Source organism: Gopherus evgoodei, unplaced genomic scaffold (assembly GCF_007399415.2).
Source record: "Gopherus evgoodei ecotype Sinaloan lineage unplaced genomic scaffold, rGopEvg1_v1.p scaffold_43_arrow_ctg1, whole genome shotgun sequence".
NCBI classification, from domain to species: domain Eukaryota; kingdom Metazoa; phylum Chordata; order Testudines; family Testudinidae; genus Gopherus; species Gopherus evgoodei.
Genome location: NW_022060064.1, coordinates 1,160,513 through 1,184,860, shown reverse-complemented (window position 1 = coordinate 1,184,860; position 24,348 = coordinate 1,160,513). Strand labels below are relative to the sequence as shown.

Below are 24,348 nucleotides of genomic sequence, written 5' to 3'. Positions count from 1 at the left end.
GTCTTGGGATGCATCAGGCGAGGTATTTCCAGTAAAGATAAGGAGGTGTTAGTACCGTTCTACAAGGTACTGGTGAGCCCTCATCTGGAATAATGTGTGCAGTTCTGGTGTCCAACGTTTAAGAATGAATTCAAACTGTAACAGATACAGAGAAGGGCTACTAGGATGATCCAAGGAATGGAAAACCTGTCTTATGAAAGGGGACTCAAAGAGCTTGGCTTGTTTAGCCTAACCAAAAGAAGTCTGAGGGGAGATACGATTGCTCTTTCTAAATATATCAGAGGAATAAATACCAGGGAGAGAAATTTTTTAAGCTCAGTACTAATGTGGATGCAAGAACAAATGGATATAAACTGGCCATCAGGAAGTTTAGACTTAAAATTAGACGAGGGTTTCTAACCATTAGAGGAGTGAAGTTCTGGAACAGCCTTCCAAGGGGACTAGTGGGTGCAAGAGACATATCTGGCTTCAAGACTATGCTTGATAAATTTATGGAGGGGAATGGTATAATGGGATAGCCTATCTTTTAGCAATTAATTGGTCTTTGACTATTAGCGATAAATATGCCCAATGGCCTGTGATGGGATGTTAAATGGAGTGGGATGGGAGTTACTACAGAGAATTCTTTCTTGGGAGTCTGGCTGGTGAGTCTTGCCCACATGCTCAGGGTTTAGCTTATTCTCTGCATCTTGAAGTCTTTAAACCATGATTTGAGGACTTCAAATGGCTCGGACAAAGGTCTGATACATGAGTGGGTGGGTGAGAGTCTGTGGCCTGCATTGCGCAGGAGGTCAGACTAGATGATCATAATGGTCCCTTTCAACCTTAAAGTCTATGATTCTATTTTAAGCACCATGAGGAACGGTGAAAGCTTCACTCAGGGCTGGACCACTGAGGCTTAGCACCTGGAGGATCAGGGATATCCTGAGTCAGCAATTTGAAGCTGAAAGCTACTAATATTTGTTGCTATGTACAGCAGTGCAGTGCTTGTAATGCTAGGAGGGGATTGGTATAGACAATGCACTATGAAGGTATAAGAAAATTGCCTGTTGCTTCGTAGGGATCTGTTTGCTTTCAACTAATGGAATAAAGATTGCTTTCAAAACAAAAACTATTCTTTTATTAAAAAACAACCACCGGAGGAAAGATAAAACAAACAAACAGAAACACACCAGCACTGTGGGGAATGGGTAAAAGGTTACACATCTTGTCTCAAGTAATTTTCCTCTTAACAGAAGATTTATTTTAAAATTTATCAAAATAAATTCCATTTTAAATAGAAATAATTACAGTCCATACTGGATCTCTCTTCTCATACAGGCTACTTCTCTCACATATTCCCCCACTCTAATTCCTTTGGAGTGAGGTTTTAATTTCAGGATTAACCACCATTTCTGATATAGTAGGAGGGGACAGGGACAGAACTAGAAGAAAACCTGAATCATATTGTAACACTGAAAGTTATCACAGAATCAGCCTCTTACACTAAACAAACTTCATATTTAAATTTCATTGTCACTGGAAACAACGTATTCAAAGATTACAAAATATAAACCGATAGGCAGTTTTCTCTTAATTCCCATTTCCACCCAGTCAGCTGTGTGTGAAGTCCAATCTACAATAACCTAGGAGCCTTCCATTTCTGTCAGTTCATTTCTCTCTGGGTCTTCTCCCAGAAGTGTGGGAGGAAGGAGTCTCACACTATGTGGGAAGGTTGTATCATGAGAAAAAACACCTGTGCTCCATTTTCACACTTTCTAATCTTTCAGAGTAGCAGGAGGTGGAGAAGTGATACAAATGCATTAGATTCAAGAGTAAACTAAGAGACCAAACCACAGACGTTGGACTCAGCATTCATATATCCTGCACTATGAACTTGGGATCGGATACATTCCCTCACCGGCTACAAATCATTTGCCCAGGATGCAAATGCTTCTTGTCCAATAAGGCAGCCAGACTGTTACCCATGGGCATGGAATGGCTCTGAAGGAATCAGTTGAAAAAGACAGTTGTGCCCAATTTAATCATGGCATCCTTTAGGAGCGTGATCAATGCCACTTAACTAATAAGCAGTGTTCTAAAAATAGTTTACCTGGGACATGGGTCACCATAGCTTCCATCTCCGGGGTGAAAAATCAACCACTCGTACCTGCAATTTCTACCTGAGTTTTTGTCAAATCTTTGATCTTCCTTGGAGTAATTTTACACTTCTCTGGCGTAGAATTCTTCACCAACCGCACAACAGATCAGTAACGATAGTGAGGTATAACTCCCACAAAATGTCCTTTTATTTCTTTAATCTGGTGGCACAGATTAAATTAGGGACTAAATTCAGGTGCAATTTAGAATCCCTATAAGACACCAGATGTCAGGTATCTATTAAAAATAGGTTTCTTTCTGCAGCTATATCACATTCAACATGGATTTCATTTTCTAGACATTTGCAGCATCTCCCAGGGGTGAGCTGAACAGAAATGTCACTTCCAATTTTCCCATCTCTACCTAGATAGGGATTGCATTTCCCAACTAATAGACAACACGCACCTGATTAGGAAGGAGATATCTTCAGGAACGACCTCCTGCAGGGCCTGGACCACAACTGCGTTGGGAGCCAAATGCATGGGTATTTTCCTTAGTTACAGTCATTTAGTAGGGAATACTCTTCTCAGCCCTTTAGAAAAAATATTGACCTAACCAACTGAACAACAGGGGGACTGGGATGGTGATGAGGAATATGGGAATCCTTCTGATTTACCCTATCTTCTTCTGTTACAGAGCGTTAAATGACATTTTTCCCTATCCCTGCCCTGTTCCTGCTCTTTGTTATAGTTCAATATATTTTAAGTGAGGAAAACGGAGGGACAAATATCTGCTCTGCAGCACAACCTGAAGCAACATCAGAGCAACCAGGAATGAAACAATTTGTTCCCGAAGGGGAAACTTGATGACTAACAATTGCTGTGAAATGGGGGAACAGTATAACTAACTGTGATGCTCAGGGTTTGTTTAGACTAGGAACAGTGATGGAGTTTAGGTCAGGTTAAGGGGAAAGCTAATGCCAACCACTGCACCTGGGCTGCATCTGCACTACAACTTTTTACACCAAGATCACTAACTTGAGCAGGCAACGCCATGTACAGTCCTAGTGGATGGAAGGCACAGGTAGTTTTTGCCTCAGTGTAGCTTGTTGATAAAACCTCTCTCCCACCTGGAGCTGATGAACATTCCTGGCTGGAGGGACACACACTCCTATGACTCAAAGGAAAGGAGTCAATAGAAAAGATCACAGGACTGACCCCAAAGAAGGGTGAGCTGCAGAAGCAGGCAACTTATCTAGGGGAGCTGAGAGACCATAGTGAAGATGATACAAAGATCATATGTGGGAATTAGCAAATATGATTTATTTTTTTTTTAAAGAAACATCTTTGGCCAGCCCTAGTCAAGGCATTTGTTCCAGTTCTCTCTCATGTGGATTTTCTGATGTCTAACAAGGATTGAGCTCTGATTGAAGCTTTTCCCGCACTCAGAACACATGTAGGGTCTCTCTCCTGTGTGGATTCTACGATGTTTGATGAGGTCAGAGCTATTATTGAAACTTTTCCTACACTCAGAGCATGTATAGGGCATCTCTCCTGTGTGGATTTTCTGATGTGAGATGAGGGCTAAACTATCAATGAAGCGTTTCCCACACTCAGAGCATCCGTAAGGTTTCTCACTTGTGTGGATTTTCCTATGTCTGATAAGGGTTGAGCTCTGATTGAAGCTTTTCCCACAGTCAGAGCACGTATAGGGCTTCTCTCCGGTGTGGGTTCTCCAATGTCTGATAAGGGTATAGCTCTGATTGAAGCTTTTCCCACACTCAGAGCACATGTAGGGTCTCTCTCCCCTGTGGAGTCTCTGATGTGTGAAGAGGTCTGAGCTCCCACTGAAGCTTTTCCCACACTCATGGCATATGTAGTGTGTCTCTTCCGCATTGATTCTCTCACGAGTAATAAGGTCTGAGTGGCTACTCAAGTTTTCCTCTGGAATATGCGGAGTCTCACAAGCTTTTGCTTTTTCTGGGAGTGCACAAATCCCAGAAACATTCCCTTTGGATCTTCCTGATAACATCCCATGTGGTTCTACTTGCTCAGCATCTTCCTGCTGGGGTTTCTCCTCCTCATTCTCACGCACCATTCCGTCACCTGATGGGAGACAGAGAGAATCCAGACATAGGTCACTCCCTGTGCCAGAGAGAAAGGAAATCTCAGAGACAGGAATTGAAAAAAAGAGATGAACAAACCAAAATATATGCGGGAGAGATCAAACCTATCAGGAGCTGATTTTCCCCAAACCCTTCCCCAGAGGAGAAAGGGATCAGTTTTGGTCCACATCTCCCCAGAACACTCAGAGGAAAGCGAGATTGGGGAGGGACCTGCTGCCAGCTGTCAGTCAGGACAGGTGCGAAGCCATGAATGACATCTGCCTAATGATTCCTCATCTGCAGGGAACAATCTTGAACTTGGAGAGCTCACAAGGTCTTTGTAGAGCATCCCAAATGTTTCTTGTATTCACAGACAGTTTTTGAGTTGGTTTAACCCAGGAGTACGCAACCTATGGCACGCATGAGAACTGATTTTAGTGGCACTCACACTGCCTGGGTCCTGGCCACCGGTACAGGAGGCTCTGCATTTTACTTTAAATTTTAAATGAAGTTTCTTAAACATTTTAAAAACCTTACTTACTTTACATACAACATAGTTTAGTTATATATTATAGCCTTATAGAAAGAGACCTTCTAAAAATGTTAAAATATATTATTGCCACGGAAAACCTTAAATTAGAGTGAATAAATGAAGACTCGGCACACCACTTCTGAAAGGTTGCCGACCCCTGGTTTAACCAATTCCTCACCTGTGCAGGCTCTCTCAGAGCCCTGGAGGTCTGGGACCCATGGCTCTTCCCCTCGTTCCAGCTTTGAGATCACATCAGGTTTGGAAACTGGAAACCCTGCTCAAAGCAAAGAAAACCAGGGAGGTCAGTGGAATTTCTGGGATACTTGTCACAAAGAATATTCCACGGCTTTACCCCCAGCTCATTTTTAGTCAGTAACATCCAAAGACCAGCTTCCTTGGCTGTAAAGCCTATACATTAAGAACTTAGGTGTATTTTTATCACTTAGCTAGTTACCGGGCTTTAAAAACAAAGAATCAAAATCACAGTCTGCCTGTGTATGGGCCTTCTCTCACTAGGATAGTCCGAGAGCTTGATCTTAGGCTAAGGCCTTTGGCTAAGCAGCAGGGGCAGCCATAAGCTGGGTAGCGAAGGGTCATATCGTCCCATCCCAAACCAGTCACACTGAAATATGGTGGTATTGGGTTGGTAGGAAGATGATCCTGTCCTGATAGTGCCCATCACCACCAGATAAAGAAACACACCTGAAGATGGTTAAAGAAAACTTAGTTTGATAACACCCTGTCTGGCAAGAAATAAGTTCTCAATGGTTGTGGTTGTGAAAACCTCATTTCTGTATTGTTTTATCTTTATGTCCCCCACTTTCCTATTGTTAACCTGTCTAGTTCTCTAACTGTTTCTGTCTGATGTATAATTAATTTTGCTAGGTATAAGTTAATTAGGGTAGTGGGATATAATTGGTTAGGTAATTGTGTTACAACATGTTAGGATTGGTTAGTTAAATTTCAGTAAAATGATTGGTTAAGGTATAGCTGAGATTATTATATAAACTGGTGTTGAACAGGGGGGAAGGGAAATTGGAATTAAGTTTGTTAAGGGGGGAATGGGAATAGGGAACAGGGACACAGGCAAAGTTCTGCAGTCTCAGAGCTGGGAAGAGGGTTATGGGGTAAACGCTCTGCGGCATCAGAGCTGGGAATGGAGCACTGGGGAACAGACTTTATTGGCGTATCGAGATAAGCCCGACTTGTGTGAAGAGCTTCGGAATATGCTTGCTTGGAAACTAACCCTCATCAACATCGCATTATCTCACCAGGTTGCAGCCAGACAGATTTTTTGGATCAGCACCTGCGCCAGGAAGGCTGCTGATGCCTGCACCCTACTAGAGTGAACCATCATTTTAGTCGACAGGGGCACCTTCGCCAGTTCATAAGAGTAATGGATGCAGGCCATGATCCAAGATAAGATTTCCTGGGCAGACACTGGGCAACCCTTCATCCTGTCTGCAACAGTAACCAACAACTGCATTGACTGTCAGAACAGCTTCATTCTATCTGTGTAGAAGTCCAGCGCCCATCTGACGTCCAGGGTATGCAGCCTGAGTTCCTCATCCATTGCATGAGGCTTTGGACAAAAAACCAGTAAGTATATGTCTTGACCAGGGGAGACGAGCTTGGGCAAAAAGCCGAGTGCAGACACAGCTTGACCTGTCCTTATAGAAGGCCATATATGGCAGCACTGATGTGAGTGTCCTGATGTCAGACACCCTATGGGCCAAAGATATAGTGACCAAAAAGGAGACCTTCCAGGAGAGAAGCAGGAAGGAGCAGGAAGCAAAGAGTTCAAAGCAGGGACCCATGAGCCTTGTCAGCACAAGCTTCAGGTCCCGAGGGGAGACCATGTCCCACACATGAGGGTAGAGGTACTCCAGACCTTTAAAGAACCATGCGCCATCATGGAATGGGCGAAGACTGTCTTTTTTTAAGGGTTAGAAGAGACTTCAGGAGGTCATCTAGTCCAACATCAACTAAATCATCCCAGCCAGGGCTTTGTCAAGCTGGGCCGTAAAAACCTGTAAGGATGGACATTCCACCACCTCCTTGCAACCCATTCCAGTGCTTCACCACTCTTGTATCAGAGGGGTAGCCGTGTTAGCCTGGATTTGTAAAAGCAGCAAAGAATCCTGTGGCACCTTATAGACTAACAGACATATTAGAGCATGAGCTTTCATGGGTGAATGCCCACTTCGTCGGATGCATCTAATGGAAATTTCCAGGGGCAGGTATATATATGCAAGCAAGAAGCAGGCTAGAGATAACAAGGTTAGTTCAATCAGTGAGGATGAGGCCCTCTTCCAGCAGCTGGGGGTGAAAACCAAGGGAGGCGAAACTGGTTTTGTAGTTGGCAAGCCATTCACAGTCTTTGTTTAATCCTGAGCTGATGGTGTCAAATTTGCAGATGAACTGAAGCTCAGCAGTTTCTCTTTGAAGTCTGGTCCTGAAGTTTTTTTGCTGCCACCCTTTTTTGAACCACCCTTGTAGTTCAACACAGACCTCCCTCACTGCAGCTAGAGACCATTGCTCCTCGTTCTGTCATCTGACACCACTGAGAACAGCCGAGCTCCATCCTTTTTGGAACCTCCCCTCAGGTAGTTGAACGCTGCTATCAAATCCCCCCTCATCCTTCTCTTCTGCAGACTAAACAATCCCAATTCCCTCAACCTCTCCTCGTAAGTCATGTGCCTCAGCCCCCTAATCATTTTCATTACCCTCTGCTGGACTCTCTCCAATTTGTCCACATTCTTTCTGTAATGAGGTGCCCAAAACTGGACGCAATACTCCAGATGTGGCCTCACCAGTGCCGAATAGAGGGGAATAATTAGTTCCCTCGATCTGCTGGCAATGCTTCTACTAATGCAGCCCAATATGCCGTTAGCCTTCTTGGCAACAAGGGCACACTGCTGACTCATATCTAGCTTCTCATCCATTGTAATCCCCAGGTCCTGCCTTGAAACAGAGTGTGGAACGACAAAATGGCTGCCAGGTGTACCCTGAAGAAAGACAGCAACAGGCCCAGGAGCTTAAGGTGCAGCAAAGGTCCAGGATGTGCTGCAGTGGGGCCTCTTCAGCGCAAATGTGTCAGAGGTCCAACACGTGAACCGCTTCCACGTTTCCATGTAGGTAGCCATGGTGGAGGGTTTTCTGCTGCCTAGCAGGACCTGCTGGACACCATCAGAGCACTGCCATTCGTCCATGCTTATCCATGCAGAGGCCAAGCTGTCAGGTGCAGCGTCGCCAGGAACAGATACAGCAGACTGCTGTGTTTCTGGGACAGCAGATCCGGCCGAAGAGGCAGTTGCAGTGGGGTGGCCGCTGAAAGACCCAACAGCATGCCAAACCAGTGTTGGTGAGGCCATGCGGGGGCTATAAGGATGACATTTGCTTTGTTTTGCATCATCTTTAGCAGGATCTTGTGGATTAAAGGCACCGGCACGAAGGCAGACATCAGCACTCCCGACCACTGAATCAAGAAGACAACTGACAGGGAACTTTTGTCCCTTCGCTGCAGAGAACCGAACACGTGGCACTTTCTGTTCTGCCTGGATGTAAACAGGTCCACCTGCAGCGTCCCCCACCTGTGCAGGATTACGTTGTCCACCTCCTGATGGAGTGATCATTCATGGCGAGACGAGAAGGTCCTGCTGAGGTGATCTGCCAGGACGTTCTTGGTTCCTGGCAGGTGGGTGGCTACTAGATCATTGGCATGCTGCACACAAAAGTCCCAGAGGCTGAGCGCCTCCCAGCAAAGGGCTGAAGATCTGGCACCGCCCTGTCCATTGATGTAATACATTGCGGCAGTATTATCTGTCAGGACCTGCATGTCCAAGAGGAGGGCGTGCGATGGGGATAGGGTCATTAAGGGAACTTCTTGGAGCATCAACTTGGGATCCAGCCACCAGTCCAGGGATGAGAGGATGTGGCTGGGCACCGTGACAACTCGGTCCAGAGCATGCCTGCTGGGGATATAGACCGAGGCCAAACATGCTTGCAGAGGCCATAGATGAAGTCAAGCATGGCTGACCATGTACGTGCATGTGGCCATGTGGCCCATCAGTCGCAGGCACGTGTGGGCCATGGTGAGCAGGTGGTTCTTTACGTGGGAAATCAGGTCCAATATGGACCAAAAATGCACCTCCGGAAAACAGGCCCTGGCCAGCGAGAAATGCCCAAATAATTCTATGCGCTGGACTGGTGTCAACGTGGACTTATATGTTTTTATTAGCAGGCCCAGGTCACTACAGGTGAAGCGCACCAAATCGAGGCTCCTTTGCACCTGCCCCAGAGAACTGCCCTTGATGAGCCAGTCATTGAGATATGGGAAGATCTGGAAACCTCGATGTGTCAGATAAGCTGCCACTGGCATCATGCATTTTGTGAACACTCTGGGAGCCGAGGACAGGCCAAAGGGAAGCGCTATGAACTGGAAGTGGCGCCCAGCCACCATGAAACGCAGGAAACGTCTGTGTCCCAAGAATATGTAGACATGAAAGTAAGCATCCTTTTTAGTCAGTAACATCCAAAGACCAGCTGCCTTGGCTGTAAAGCCTATACTTTAAGAACTTAGGTGTATTTTTATCACTTAGCTAGTTACCAGGGTATAAAAACAAAGAATCAAAATCACAGTCTGCCTGTGCGTGGGCCTTCTCTCACTAGGATAGTCTGAGGCCTTGTTCTTAGGCTAAGGCCTTTGGCTAAACAGCAGAAGAAGCCATAAGGTGGGAAGCATACATTCACATCCTCACATACCAAACCAGTCACACTGAAATAAGGTGGTATTGGGCTGTTAGGAAGATGATCCTATCCTGATAGTGCCCATCACCACCAGATAAAGAAACAGATCTTAAGATGGTTAAGAAAACTTAGTTTGACAGCACCCTGTCTGGCAAGAAATCACTTATCAATGATTGTGGTTTTGAAACCCTCATTTCTGTATTGTTTTATCTTTATGGCCAACACTTTTCTATTGTTATACTGTCTGGTTCTAATTGTTTCTGTCTGATGTATAGTTAATTTTCCTAGGTACAAGTTAATTAGGGTAGTGGGATATAATTGGTTAGAGAATTGTTACAATGTTAGGATTGGTTAGTTAAATTTCAGTAAAATGATTGGTTAAGGTATAGCTGAGAATATGACTATATAAAATAGAGAGAGAAGGGAAATTGGAATCATGTTTGTTAAGGGGAGGAACAGAAACAGAGGCAAGGCTCTGGAGCATCAGAGCTGGGAATGGAACACAGGGGAACAGACTCTATTGGCGTATTGAGATAAGCCCGACTGGCGTGAAGGGCTTAGGAATATGCTTGCTTGGAAACTAACCATAATAAACATGGCATTATGGCATTATATTCTTTTGCTGTCTGCGTGACAAGAACCAGGGAAGTGGGAGGCCCTCTAACAAAACTGACATGACCTGATAACTAAGAAGTAAGCCTTTAAGGAAGGTTTTAATACACTTTAGAGCTGATCAGGGATTCCCACAAGGACTGATGAGGGGGTCATGGTAAATACGCATTGAGATCCTTTCCCTGTTTTATATCCTTTCCCCATTAAGCATGCTGTCATGGATCCATAGGATCTGTGCAATGCCTGGGCTTTTAAACAGTGCTTGTGAAGTCTCTGGCTTCAACACTCCTACTTCAACCTGTCAACTCTGCCAGCAGGTCCAGCTGAACTACACTCCTCTTCAGAGACTGTTCCTCATTCAATGCGCACAGCAATATTTTGCTGTGATACTGGGTAGACTTTTAAAACATAGCAGGGTTTATTAGAGAACTGAAACACAGCATTGGAAAGTCCTTAGATTAGGACAGATAAGCAAAAAAGACAGTATAGTCCATACTGGCCAATGCCCTTAAGCCATGATGCTGTAGAAAACAGTTTAGTTTCCTTTCACTGTGCCTGTCCATTTGTCTTCACTCCAGTAGAGCTCCTTGCATCTACGAGCCCAGTTCTTCCTGCTCCCAAAAACATAACGAGTCCATGGATGCTTCACTCAGCCAAGTTGAGATCCTCCCACGGACATTCCTTGAGCAGACCATGGAGGCAGGTCAAAGCTTAGCTAGTCCATAACTGTGACACTGCAAAAGCACATTTTGGGATATTAGGAAATCTAGTGATGCAGGTGGAATGGGAGGGAGAATTAAACTCACCCAGTGTGTGGAGAAGGCTGGGGAATTAAGCACTAAAGCTCAGGAGCAACAGCCTCCAATTCTTCCAGAAAAAGAGAAGGTAAGAAACAAGAACTGGGCCATGCAACCTCAGGAGGGACAGGCTCAAAAGATCCAAGGAGCCTGGAGGGAAGACAGCTTGTGGCTGCTGCAGATGGGGAGAGGGGAGATAAGACTCTCTCCAAACTCTCACTCATGTTGACCCTGACCTGATTTTATGACCTAGTCTCATGTCTTGGGGGCAATTTTATATTCACTAGAGGTAAAATGTCATTATCAGAGTATTGCTTATTAGTTTGGAACATGCATGCAGGGGCAAGGAGGTGAACATAAATAAAGGGGTTATTAAGCTTGCTACAGTTAAGGGCCTTATGTTAGGTGGAGACTTTGTGGGAGTAGTTATGCTGAAGTCGGGATTTATCGGAATAGGTCTAAGGAGAGAATCCTAGGTCAGATATTTTGCACCTTGATTTTGAGAGACTAACGAGGAACCACAAACAGGTGCAATACGCCACAGGATTCTGAAAGAAGGAAGTTTGAGGTGGGCTTTAGCAATTAGGTTGCTATGCAGTATCTCAGCAGTTGGATGCATTCGTATATTGGAATTATTAATAAATAAGTGATGTAAATCATGAGTATTAATGCTTAATTATGGACTACCCAAGGCCACATATGGGTTGGGGCAGCTATTGACATTCTTGTAATCAAAGTAAAGGAGCAGATATGGCATATAGCCATCCTCTTACCATAAGGAAGCGGATAAAATACCTCTCCTAGTTACCATTTTTTCATTTTGTCAGGTCCCCAAGAAAAGTGAAGCAAGGCCTCCACTCTGATGGTCTCCTTTGCCCCTCAATCTTTCCAACGGTGTCCCTCTTTACTATTCTTACCTTAGTTTAATTGTTATGTGTATTGATCCCTGCCTGTGATTTCAATTATAACTGTCTGTATTAAATCAAATTTCTGTGCGTTTCACCAAATTTCATCTTCTCAATTAACTTTCAGTAGCCATGTACAAGGGAAAGTTGTACCCCAATACATAATCTTATAGGTGTAAAAATTGTACAGGCTACACCACCACCCTGTGATATCATCAACAAGGTGCCCATGTGTGTCTGGGTAGTGGCCCTGCTATGGGAGGGAGGAATGCAGCAAGGACTCAGGATCGGTGGCAGGGGTCACTGTGCAGAGAGATGGGGAGGTTATATAGGGAGAGGATTAATGAGAGGGAGAGGGAGGTCGAGTTAAAACAACATTTGAGGAAAATATGTATAATGAAGTGAAACTGAACAGAAATAAAACTGGAGTGCAGACTCTAAAGCAACAAGGCTTGGGTAGGATTCGGGGTTAAAGGTCTGGGATCCCCCAGAGCTCTAGATCCCCAAACCTTTTCTCCCTCCCACTGACCCACCCAGCCCACTTCCTGGGTGCCTTTCCTCCATACTCCCTTCCCCTTCTTCCCATTACTCTCAGCCAGCACCACCTCCCGGCACCTTGGTAGCTTCTTGTGTTCCCTCCTCATCTCTCACTACCTCCTCCCTCCCTGCTGCTTCTTAGCTATTAGCCTGCACACATCTTCCCCGTATCTGGGCATCCCAGAATTATCTACTCCACCCCTGCTCCTCCCCTCCCACGGCTCTGTTCTCCCTTCACCTGTGGGGTCCTGAATGGCAACATTATATGCTCTCCTATCAGAAGAGGAGCTCATCTGACTGTCACACAAGCCATGCATGAGTCAGACACCTATTTACTTAATTCAGAATACTACAGGCGGCATATTTTCCTCTTAAAATGAGGAAAAGGCATGTAAGCACTACTTATTAATGTATCCAATAAGGATACATTAAATGCAATTTTAAAATGACTGATAGCACCAAAAAGGCACATGTCCAAATATTATTCTAATGGCTGGGAGATAAACTAAAGAAAGGGGGACAAGGAAACTTGTCAAACCTTGTATGATGAATAAAGTTATTACTACTCAGGTTCTTTAGAAACCCCACAGCTTCTAATAACCAAGGTGACAGCACTCCTTACCCAGCAACACCACCGACTCATAGTTCTCCTGCATGACATCCCTGTAGAGGGCTCTCTGAGTGAGGTCCAGCAGAGCTCCCTCTTCCCTGGTGAAATACAGAGCCACTTCCTCGAAAGTCACCAGCCCCTGAAAGAGCAAGAGTCCAACGTTCAGTATCTGATGCCCCATTCACAGCCCCACCATTCATGGAACAGCAGCACCAGGTAAATGGAAGCTATGGGAGGCACATGTTAACAGAGTCCCACCTCACCTTGCTTTGAGCAGCCAGGCGGCATCAGAGAGTAGCAAGAGAGAAACTTGTGTCTCCCAGCTGACAGGGGGACAGGGTCTTCACATTTATCAGATACCTACTAGCCAGAGCTTGATATAGGAGATGGGGCTGTCTCTGGATCCTGCTGGTGGCTCCCTGGTAGGAATCCCAATACTCTCCAAATAAAATATATGAAAGAAAGAGGAAGTCAATAGTAAAGAATATAAGTTAGAAGGTCAGAACTGTAGAAAACTGGTAAGGGAAGCTATCAGAAATCAATGACCAATCAATGAAAATAAGAAGGAAGTTTTGAAAAGTATATGAATCCTAACAACGGCAGTGGTCCATTACTAGATGGAAATGGCAGAATTATCAAAAATAATGCAGAAGAAGAGGTAAAAGTCTTCAATAAATATTTCTCTCCTGGATTTTGAGAAAAACAGATCTGATGACATGTGTTACATCATGTTGACAACGACACTCTTTCCATTCCAACAGGACTTCATGGTGACTTTAAACAGTAGCTATTAAAGTTAGACATGTTTAAATAAGCAGGTCCAGATAACTTGTATCCAAGAATTTTGAAAGACATGGTGGAGGAGTGTGGTGGACTGTTAATGGTGATTTTAATTAGGACTTGGAACACTGGGGAAATTCCAGAAGAAGACTGGAATAAAGCTAATGCTGTGCCAGTATTAAAAAGTGTAAAAGAGATGCCCCAGCTAATTACAAGAGTATCAGTCTGACATCGATACTGGGCAAGATAATGGAGCAGTCGATACTGGATTTCATTAATAAAGAATTAAAGGAGAGTAATATAATTAGTACCCATTAAAGCTTTAGAGAAAATAGATTCCTATCAAACTAACTGGATATCCTTATTGGAGGAGATAAAAAGTTTGGTTGCAGCTAATAGTATTGATGTAATATACCTAGACTTCTGTAAGGCATACAACTTGGTCGAGCACAACATTTTGACTACAGAACTAGAATGATACAAAATAAACACGGCATACATGAAATAGATTAGAAACTGGGATTGTAAATGGGGAACCATGGTTGAGTGGATTTATTTCTACCGGCTTCCTGCAGGGATTGGTTCTTGGCCCTGTGCTATTAACATTCTTATCAATGACCTAGACGAGAATATAAAACAATCACTGATAAAATCTGCAGTTCTCACAAAGATTGGGGGTGGGGGTAACTAATGAAGTGTCAGTAGATTCAGGCTCTAGCACTGGGAGTCTTGGAAGTTGTCCCAGCCCTGGCTGGAGGGTTATTTCCTGTTCCAGAAAGAGGGGAAGTTCCATTCTCAACTCCTATGCCTTGAAATTAGGCCCTATCTGACACGACACCCCATATTCATCATAGTGGTATGGTTATAATATTATTAGGACATAATTATGATGCATTTTGTGCAAGATACATCATGTGTGGTGTCATTGGAAAAGTTATGATTTGCTGAATATGATTATCCCATTTGTGTGTGTGCGCATCATATTTGTATCTGAAGTCATGGATATTGACTATGTATCTGTATTTCAAATGTGCTTACTCTGGGTAACATCTACAACTAGTCTTTCAGGTACAACAATGAAGACACCAGACAGTGTTGATGACTCAAAGACAATGGACCATGCAAGAGCTTAGCACTCAGCAGGGCATGCTAGGGCATGTGACCAGATCACATGACAATGAACTCCATTTTGGTACCTGTATTTTTCCACAAACTGGACTGGGAACTCAGTTTCAAACAAAGGTGTCCCAACATATGGAAAAGCTACATAAGGTGGGGTTTGACGGCATCTCTTGGCCTCATTCCCCACACAAGAGAATTCCTGGAAACACCTGAGGAACAAAGACTGAAGTGGGAGAAGTGCTGGTCTGAGGCTAAAGGGATTTCTAGCTTGTGTATGGAAACTTCGTGGACTGCTTGTAGCATCAGTCAGGGTGAGAAATTGCTAATTCAAATTCTATCCAGATAGTATGTTAGGCTTAGTTTGAAGTTTTGGTTATTTGCTAAGTAATCTGCTTTGATCTGTTGGTTATCACTTATAATCACTTTATCTTTCTGTAGTTAATAAACTTGTTTTATGCTTTATTTTAACCAGTGTATTTTGAGTGAAGTGTCTGGGGAAAAAACTCAGCTTGGTTAGCCCAAGCTTGTTGTGCCTATCTTTCCCATATCGATGGGAAGGCGAACTATATTAATGAGCTTACATAATACAGATCCCTGTGCACTATAAGATGGTATAATTCTGGATTATACCACAGCAGGTGTGCAAGATTCGAGAGCTGGGAAATTGGCTGTTGTCTTCTATCTGTCCTTGAGTGGCTTAGGTAAAGCACTCTTCTTCAAAGCAGAGCCCATCACCAGCTCCTGATAATCCCTTACCTGAGCCAGCTCCATTGCAGCGATTTCCTTCCCCCTGGGTGGATCTGGAGTGAAACCTGGACATTATTCTGTAGCCTACCAGGGCGAGAAGGGCAACATGAGAGAATTCAGATGGGCCTTTTTGTCCATTCCACAAGCCGACTCCACTCAGGATTTTTCCCTGCTAATGAACATTCTAGGTTCTGCCACACTGTGAAGCACAGAGTGACTTTATTGCAGTGCAGGCCTAGCCCCCTCCCACCAAGGTGTAACCCTCTGAGACATGGTGAAAACCTCCCAGTAACAGAGTCTCTCTGTTACACTTATCAAGTTTGCAGATGATACCAAGCTGGAGGGTTACAAGTGCTTTGGAAAATAAACTGGAGAAATGGTCTGAAGTAGATAGGATGAAATTCAATAAGGGCAAATGCAAAGTACTCCACTTAGGAAGGAGCCATCAGTTGCACACATGCAAGGCAGGAAATGACTGCCTAGGAAGGAGCACTGCGGAGACGGATCTGGGAGTCACAGTGGATCACAAGCTAAATATGAGTCAACAATGTTACACTGTTGCAAAAAAAGCAAGTATAATTCTGGAATGTATTAGCAGGAGTACTGTAAGCAAGACACAAGAAGAAATTCTTCCACTCTACTCCGTGCTGATTAGGCCTCAACTGGAGTATTGTGTCCAGTTCTGGGTGCCACATTTCAGGAAAGACAAATTGGTGAAAGTCCAAAGAAGAGCAACAAAAATGACTGAAGGTCTAGGAAACATGAGTTATGAGGCAAGATTGAAAAACTAGCTTTGTTTAGTCTGGAGAAGAGAAGACTGAAAGGGGACAAGATAACAGTTTTCAAGTACATAAAAGGTTGTTACAAGGAGGAAGGAGAAAAATAGTTCTTTTTAACCTCTGAGGATAGGACAAGAAGTAATAGGCTTAAATTGCAGCAAGAACAGTTTAGGTTGGACATTAGGAAAAACTCCCTAAGTGTCAGAGTGGTTAAGCACTGGAATAAATTGCCTAGGGAGGTTGTGGAATCTCCATCATTGGGGATATTTAAGAGCAAGATGGACAAACACCTGTCAGGGATGGTCTAGATTACACTTAGTCCTGCCTTGAGTGCAGAGGACTAGACTAGACGACCTCTCGAGGTCCCTTCCAGTTCTATTATTCTATGAACCAAAGGAGAGAAGAGCAGAATCAAAGGTGTCACTTTGGGGGATTCTCCCTGTCACTGTCCCCAAGGCAGCTCTCTCAGGTTTACAAAGTTGTTTTATGCTCCAGCCTTTATATAGTCTCTCCTGGGAGTGCCCCCTTTCATGGGCTGGGCTTAGGTTTAGCTTTAGACAAGCGTGACCTCACTTGCTCCGAGACTGGGCCTTCTTGCCTCAGCACACCTTGTTTCTTTCTGTGGCTCCCCAGTGAGTCCAAATGAGTAGATACTCCTGATAGAGACTGAACATAAGAACAGCCGGCTGCAGCAGACCAAAGGTCCATCTAGATCAGTGGCCAATGCCAGGTGCTTCAGAGGGAATGAACAGAACATGTAATCATCAAGCGATCTCTTAGAGGGTCTATTTACCTATAGGGGAGATCATTTGAGGCTGTGACAAAGTGGGGGTTTATTCATTTTGTTATGTTGCCTCTGAGTCTTACTGTCCTATACTAATAAATGTGTGTACCTCAGTTTCCCAGTGTGCTGCACCAATACTTTGGTGGAGGGAATTGGGTATGTGATTTTTGCTGAGGCCCTCGGGGCAGGTGAAGCTTCCCAGCTGCCTGCACTTATGTAACTGGAGAGCCAGGAGAGGGGTGCAACCAGATGACACCTTTTGCCTGGGAAGTGAGACCAGGAGATGGAGGAAGAGCAACAGGGGGGTGTTGGAGGTCAGTTCACTGGAAGTGGGAAGTCTGCGTGGGGGGGACTGGAAGAGGAGGAGTCCAGGGCATCTGGCCCAGGACTCCCAAGATGGACTTGGCTGAAAGTCACTGATTTCTGTGATAGCAAACTCTGTTCTACGCTGTGTTCCGCCTAATAAACCTTCTGTTTTACTGGCTGACCGAGAGTCACGTCTGACTGTGGAGTTGGGGTGCAGGGCTTTCTGGCATCCTCAGGAGCCCCATGCGGGGGAACTCACTGCAGGAAGCACACAGTGTGGCTGGGGATGCTGAATGCTCCGAGGTCAGACCCGGGAAAGTCGAACTTGTGTAAGCTTCTGCCCTCGAGACTGTACGCTCAGAGAGAGGAGGCTCCCCCAGAGTCCTGACTGGCTTCATACAGAGTAGTTCCAGAGCACTGACACAATGACTCTGTGACAGAGGCATCTACAAAAAGCTCATAATTGGTCAAGACTTATCATGACTGAGAGATCAACGTACGGGGTATATGTAAGGAACAAAGGATTTACATTGAAAATCTACTTTATGGTCTTGGAATGGAAAATCAATCACTGAGAGGTAATGGGCCCCAGGATCGGCCCATCCACCCAAGAGAGTCGTCACCAACGTTCCCTCTAATTTTTTCCATCCATGTGAGGAATGAATGTTATGTGCTCCACCAATATTGAGGTACTGTGTGGATGTGCGCCACCAGTACAAATAAAAACCCTAGATATAATACATATTTTTAAACAATTCATAGGAATGGAAGAAGAAGAAAGAATATTAAAACAAGGGATAATTAATAAGGTGCACTGTTTAAAATGTGTATTTAACATGAAATCAAATAAAAAGAAAATTTACACTGCGCTTGGAGTACATGTATCCTTTCTAACAACTCAAGTTAGTAAACACACCAAAATGTGGCATACTGAAAACAGCTATAGAAATAAAACACAGTCAGGGCCATTAAGCAAAAGCATTAAAAATATGCACCAGAGGTCCAATTTAATAACCTAATCCTACCATAGAACACTAAATCTTCAGGGAAAGCTACTCTCAAAAAAATGAAACATCTGCCAAAACACTAGCCTGCACCGGACTTTTGCAGTTCACAAAAACTATCCCTCTTGAATGCATAGTAATGCGCACGCAGCTCAGCTTTAAGATGCTAAACAAATCTACGAGTCAACTAGAAATAGTCATGCTCTCATCGCAAATATTAATACAATATTTTCTGATACTGGAGAGGAGAGTAAAAGGTATTCACTCAGGCTCATACTATTTCTATGAGACGTCAATTCTTAATTTGATGAATACTTCACACAAACAGAACAGTAAAAATAAGTAATAAAGCAACACAGCAAACAAAACCACAAACAAACAAGTGACAACACTGAAAATACGAAGGGAAGTAAAACATCAACTGGTTGTTATGGGTATTTTAAATGAGTGATTAGGACTCACGCTGTGCAATTGCAACACAGCCCTGTAGAAACAGGTGAAGGGTGTGTGTATCCACTCAAAACGTACAAGCCCTGGAGCACGACACATGGCTTTAAAGTTTGCAGACAGATCCCTGCTTCAAAGAGTTTGCAAATAAGGTCTTCATCCCACATAACACTTACCACACCTAGTGCTTGCTACTTCTGAGTCAATGGGAATACTCTGAATAGCTGAAACTATACCAGATAGCAAAGATGTGGCCTTAATGGTTTCCAATACCTCTCCCCAAACAAATTCTAAAACTTTATGGAAATCACTTGTCTGGAATCCAACTTGTCTGGAATCTTTAAACTAGGTTCACCGAGGGAAGGAGACCAAATCCCTAAGGTAAGTGGGGAAATGGGATTCCGGGAGAAAGCAGGAGAAGGAGAGTGCAAGAGGGGAGGACTCCTCTCTCAGATTGAGAAAGCAGGACACTCAGTGAGTTATTTTAAGTGCCTAGACACAAATGCAAGAAGCCTGGGAAACAAGCAGGGAGAACTGGAAGTCCTGGCACAGTCAAGGAACTATGATGTGATTGGAATAACAGAGAATTGGTGGGATAACTCGCATGACTGGAGTACGGTCATGGATGGATATAAACTGTTCAGGAAGGACAGGCAGGGCAGAAAAGATGGGGGAGTTGCATTGTATGTAAGAGAGCAGTATGAAACTGCAGAAAAACCTGGGAGTCTCTGGATTAAGTTTAGAAGTGTGAGCAACAAGGGTGATGTTGTGGTGGGAGCTGCTATAGACCACCAGAACAGGGGGATGAGGTGGACGAGGCTTTCTTCCGGCAACTAGCAGAAGTTACTAGATCACAGACCCTGGTTCTCATGGGAGACTTTAATCACCCCAATATCTGCTGGGAGAGCAATACAGCGGTGCACACACAATCCAGAACATTTTTGGAAAATGTAGGGGACAATTTCTTGGACCAAGTGCTGGAAGAACCAACTAGGGGCAGAGCTCTTCTTGACATGCTGCTCACAAACAGAGAAGAGTTAGTAGGGGAAGCAAAAGTGGATGGGAACCTGGGAGGCAGTGACCATGAGATGATCGAGTTCAGGATCCTGACACAAGGAAGAAAGGAGAGCAGCAGAATATGGACCCTAGACTTCAGAAAAGCAGACTTTGACTCCTTCAGGGAACTGATGGGCAGGATCTCCTAGGAGAATAACATGAAGGGGAAAGGAGTCCAGGAGACCTGGCTGTATTTTAAAGAATCCTTATTGATGGGGCAGGAACAAACCATCCCAATGTGTAGAAAGAATATGGCATGCGACTGGCTTGGCTTAACGGTGAAATCCTTGCTGATCTTAAACATAAAAAAAGAAGCTTACAAGAAGTGAAAGATTGCACAAATGACCAGAGAGGAGTATAAAAATATTGCTCAGGCATGCAGGAGTGAAATCAGGAAGGCCATATCACACTTGGAGTTGCAGCTAGCAAGAGATGTTAAGAGGAACAAGAAGGGTTTCTTCAGGTACGTTAGCAACAAGAAGAAAGTCCAGGAAAGTGTGGGCCCCTTACTGAATGAGGGAGGTAACTTAGTGGACAGAGGATGTGGAAAAAGCTAATGTACTCAATGCTTCTTTTGCCTCTGTCTTCACGAACAAGCTCAGCTCCCAGACTGCTGCAGTGGGCAGCACAGTATGGGGAGGAGGTGACCAGCCCTCTGTGAAGAAAAAAGTGGTTAAGGACTATTTGGAAAAGCTGGACGAGCACAAGTTCGTGGGGCCGGATGCGCTGCATCTGAGGGTGCTAAAGGAGTTGGCGGATGTGATTGCAGAGCCATTGGCCATTATCTTTGAAAACTCATGGCGATTGGGGGAGGTGCCGGATGACTGGAAAAAGGCTAATGTAGTGCCCATCTTTAAAAAAGGGAAGGAGGAGGATCCGGGGAACTACAGGCCAGTCAACCTCACCTCAGTCCCTGGAAAAATCATGGAGCAGGTCCTCAAGGAATCCACTCTGAAGCACGTAGAGGAGAAGAAAGTGATCAGGAACAGTCAGCAGGGATTCACCAAGGGCAAGTCATACCTGACTAACTTAATTGTCTTCTATGAGGAGATAACTGGGTCTGTGGATTAAGGGAAAGCAGTGGATGTGTTATTCCTTGAATTTAGCAAAGCTTTTGATATGGTCTCCCACAGTATTCTTGCCAGCAAGTTAAAGAAGTATGGGCTGGATGAATGGATTATAAGGTGGACAGAAAGCTGGTTAGATCATCGGACTCAACGGGTAGCGATCAATGTCTCCACGTCTAGTTAGCAGCTGGTTTCAAGCGGAGTGCCCCAAGAGTCAGTCCTGGGGCCGATTTTATTCAATATCGGCATTAATGATCTGGAGAATGGCGTGGACTGCACTCTCAGCAAGTTTGCAGATGACACTAAACTGGGAGGAGTGGTAGATACACTTGAGGGTAAGGATAGGATACAGAGGAACCTAGACAAATTAGAGGATTGGGCCAAAAGAAACCTGATGAGGTTCAACAAGGACAAATGTAGAGTCCTGCACTTAGGTCAGAAGAATCCCATTCACCGTTACAGACTAGGGACCGAATGGTTAGGAAGCAGTACTGCAGAAAAGGACCTAGGGATTACAATGAACGAGAAGCTGGATATGAGTCAACAGTGTGCCCTTGTTGCCAAGAAGGCTAATGGCATTTTGGGCTGTATAATTAGGGGCATTGCCAGCAGATTAAGGGATGTGATCATTCCCCTCTATTCAACATTGGTGAGGCCTCATCTGGAGTCCTGTGTCCAGTTTTGGGCCCCACACTACAAGAAGGATGTGGAAAAATTGGAAAGAGTGCAGCGAAAGGCAACAAAAATGATTAGGGACTGGAGTACATGACTTATGAGGAGAGTGCCGAAGCACTGGAATGGTTCCCTAGGGAGGTGGTGGAATCTCCTTCCTTAGAGTTTTTACGGTCAGGCTTGATAAAGCCCTGGCTGGGATGATTTAGTTGGGAATTGGTCCTGCTTTGAGCAGGGAGTTGGACTAGATGACCTCCTGAGATCCCTTCAAACCCTGATATTCTATGGTAGAGATACCCTTGGTGTCTGTTCAGCACCTGTCACAATGGGGACCCTGATCTTGGTCAATGTCTGTGGAAAGCCCTGCACAACAAGGTGCCTGGTCTCAGTCGAGGGCTCTGCAACTCCAGGCATTACAGGATCCCTGATTTTGTTTGGAGTCCCTGCAGCATCTCGCAAAATGTGGGGGCAGGATCGCTGTCAGGCTCTGTGCAGTGCCCAGTACACGGTGGTGGGGCATGATCATGGTCAAGGTAACTGAAATGCCAGGCCCAAGAGGGACACAGATCTCAGTCGAGGTTTCTCAAATACCCTGAACAATGGAGGCAGCTACCAGGGCTGCAGTCCTGTGCTGCCTGGCATAAAGGGGGGGCAGGGGGGAGGGAGAAAGGGGCTGATCTCGATTCAAGTCTCAGCTTTACCTGGCACAATGGGGGGCCTGATGTCAGTTGCGGTCTCCACAGCACCTGTTACAACGGTGGGATCCGACCTCTGTTGGGGTCTCTGCAGCACCTGGCAGAACAGGGCCCAGATCTCACTTGGGGTCTCTGCAGCATCTGGCAGAACAGGGCCAAGATCTCACCTGGGGTCTCTGCAGCTCCTGGAACAAGAAGATCCCTGATTTTGTTTGCTGTCTCTGCAGCGCCTGGCACAGTGGGAGCTTGATTTCACTTGGTGTTGATGCAGGGCCTGGCACAACAGGAGCCAGGAGCTCAGTCAGGGTCACTGTAGCACCCGGCACAACAAGGTCCCTGCTCTCTGTAGGGGTCTGTGCAGTTCCTGGCACCACCAGGGCCCCAAACTTGGTTAGGGTTTGTGCAGTGCCTACAAACGGCGGGACCTAATCTCAGGCAAGGCAAGGACACCTGGAGGAAAAAAGCAGGAAGATTTTTAACAATTTGGTATCACTATTTCAGAACTGAGGAGAAACTAAATATTTGCCAATATAAGAGAGAAGGACCAACATATGGGGAGTTTTTGTGTTACCATTCAACAGTTCAAGAGAAAAGATTAGAAATTGGAGGGGATTATACAGGGATATTCAATCAACAACAGAAATGGACGGATTCTTCTTGCCTCACACTCACATGGGCAGCAGGGAGCCCTGGGAAAGGAGTGGGGCTGGAGTCTGAAGGTCACTTTTCATGCCAAAAGTGACCCCTCCCCAGAGGTGTCCCTGTCTCAGGGCCCCCCCAGCCTCTGCCCAGTTCAGAAATCACTCGGGGGAACCATTTCCCACCCACACAAGGACAAATCCCTGCAGGTGAAAATGGGGGAAACACCCCAAACCTGAGATCTGAACTGGCCATTGGCGAAGGGCAGAGAAAATGGGGCACAATGGGGGGAGGGGAACAGGGAACTTCTCAGGGGTTTGGGGGAGGGGGGGTCACCCTGGGTGCTGCTCGTTGCTCTCTAGGGAGAAAGGGGGCAGGACGGGAGAGGAGGGGGGTCCCCACGGGGGGGGCAGCGGTAAATCCGAGGGGATCTCAGCCCCCCCCTTTCTCTCCCCGCTCCTCGGGGGTCACCTGCTCTTCTCCCCCCCCCCCCCATGTCCGGGCTGCACAGACATTTCCCCCCCGCCCGCCCCTTTCCCAGCCCCCCAGCTCGGTCTCAGCCCCCAGCCCCCGCGGGGGGGTTACTGAAGGGCTCTCCCGCCGCGATCTGCGCATGCCCAGAGCCCCCACGGCACAAACCCTTCTCCGGCCCCGGGAGAGGCTCCAACGGCCCCGCGCGAGCCAGGCAGAACCAGAACCCCCAACGCTCCTTCGCAGCCGGGCTCCGCCTCTGACGGCGACGTCATTTCCGCTCACGGGAGAGCCAGGAACTACATCTCCCAGCCTGCCCCGGGCGCTGCTTCCGCCCTCTCCAGCTCAGGCAAGGGAGGGGCTCAGCCGCTGTTACTGCGCATGCTCAGTGCGAGCCCCAGCGGGGTTTGCAGCCCGGGCTGGATCAGCTGTGAGCTGCTGCTGCTGCTCCCGGGGTCTGTGCGGGGGGGCCCGGCCGGGGGGGCTTTCTCCAGCTGGGCCCCGCCCCCTGGGCAGCCCCGCAGGTGATTAGCAAGGGGCTGGGGGAGGCGCCTCTGCACAAGGGGGCACAGACCCCCCCCCACTCCGCCCTTGGGGCAGCTGCGAGCTGCGTTCACAGCAGTGACCCCTCTGCCCCCAGCTCCAGCCAGGGGCTGACCCAGGGCCGGGGGGTAGGAAGGGAGGGTTGAAAAATGAGATGGAGGGAGGGGTCGGACCGTGTGACCTGTGGGGAGATGGCCCTGCTCTGGGCAGGCAGGAGATCGCAGCAGGGGGGGGTTAATGACATTCTCTGTGATTTTGTCACTTCAGTCTTAATTTGTCCTGAATTCCCCTTTTTCTCTAATGATCAAATA

The 24,348-nt window shown here is 45.9% G+C and overlaps 2 protein-coding genes across 2 annotated transcripts in view; both read right to left on the bottom strand.

Annotated features, from left to right (window-relative positions):
- The window catches only part of LOC115642642 (zinc finger protein 436-like), a 936,374-nt gene that overhangs the window by 858,107 nt on the left and 53,919 nt on the right, over nucleotides 1–24,348 (bottom strand). The gene's annotated exons all lie outside the window — the stretch shown is intronic.
- LOC115642605 (zinc finger protein 419-like) lies at nucleotides 1,103–23,841 on the bottom strand. Its single transcript, XM_030546246.1, has 7 exons — nucleotides 23,663–23,841; nucleotides 15,584–15,658; nucleotides 13,290–13,362; nucleotides 12,938–13,064; nucleotides 4,956–4,989; nucleotides 4,894–4,910; nucleotides 1,103–4,184 (listed from the first exon to the last, which is right to left on the bottom strand). The coding sequence occupies exons 1-7, from the start codon at nucleotides 23,767–23,769 to the stop codon at nucleotides 3,436–3,438; spliced, it is 1,182 nt and encodes a 393-aa protein (XP_030402106.1). The 5' UTR covers nucleotides 23,770–23,841; the 3' UTR covers nucleotides 1,103–3,435.

Bases quoted from the DNA above. Each gene is read 5' to 3' on its own strand.
- LOC115642605 (XM_030546246.1), bottom strand. From the start codon at position 23,769: ATGACGTCGCCGTCAGAGGCGGAGCCCGGCTGCGAAGGAGCGTTGGGG. The intron at 13,065-13,289 runs GTAGGTATCTGA...TTGCTCTTTCAG, and splicing joins CCTATATCAAGCTCTGGCTA to GGGCTGGTGACTTTCGAGGA. The intron at 4,990-12,937 runs GTAAGGAGTGCT...TGCTTTGAGCAG, and splicing joins TGAGTCGGTGGTGTTGCTGG to GGTTTCCAGTTTCCAAACCT.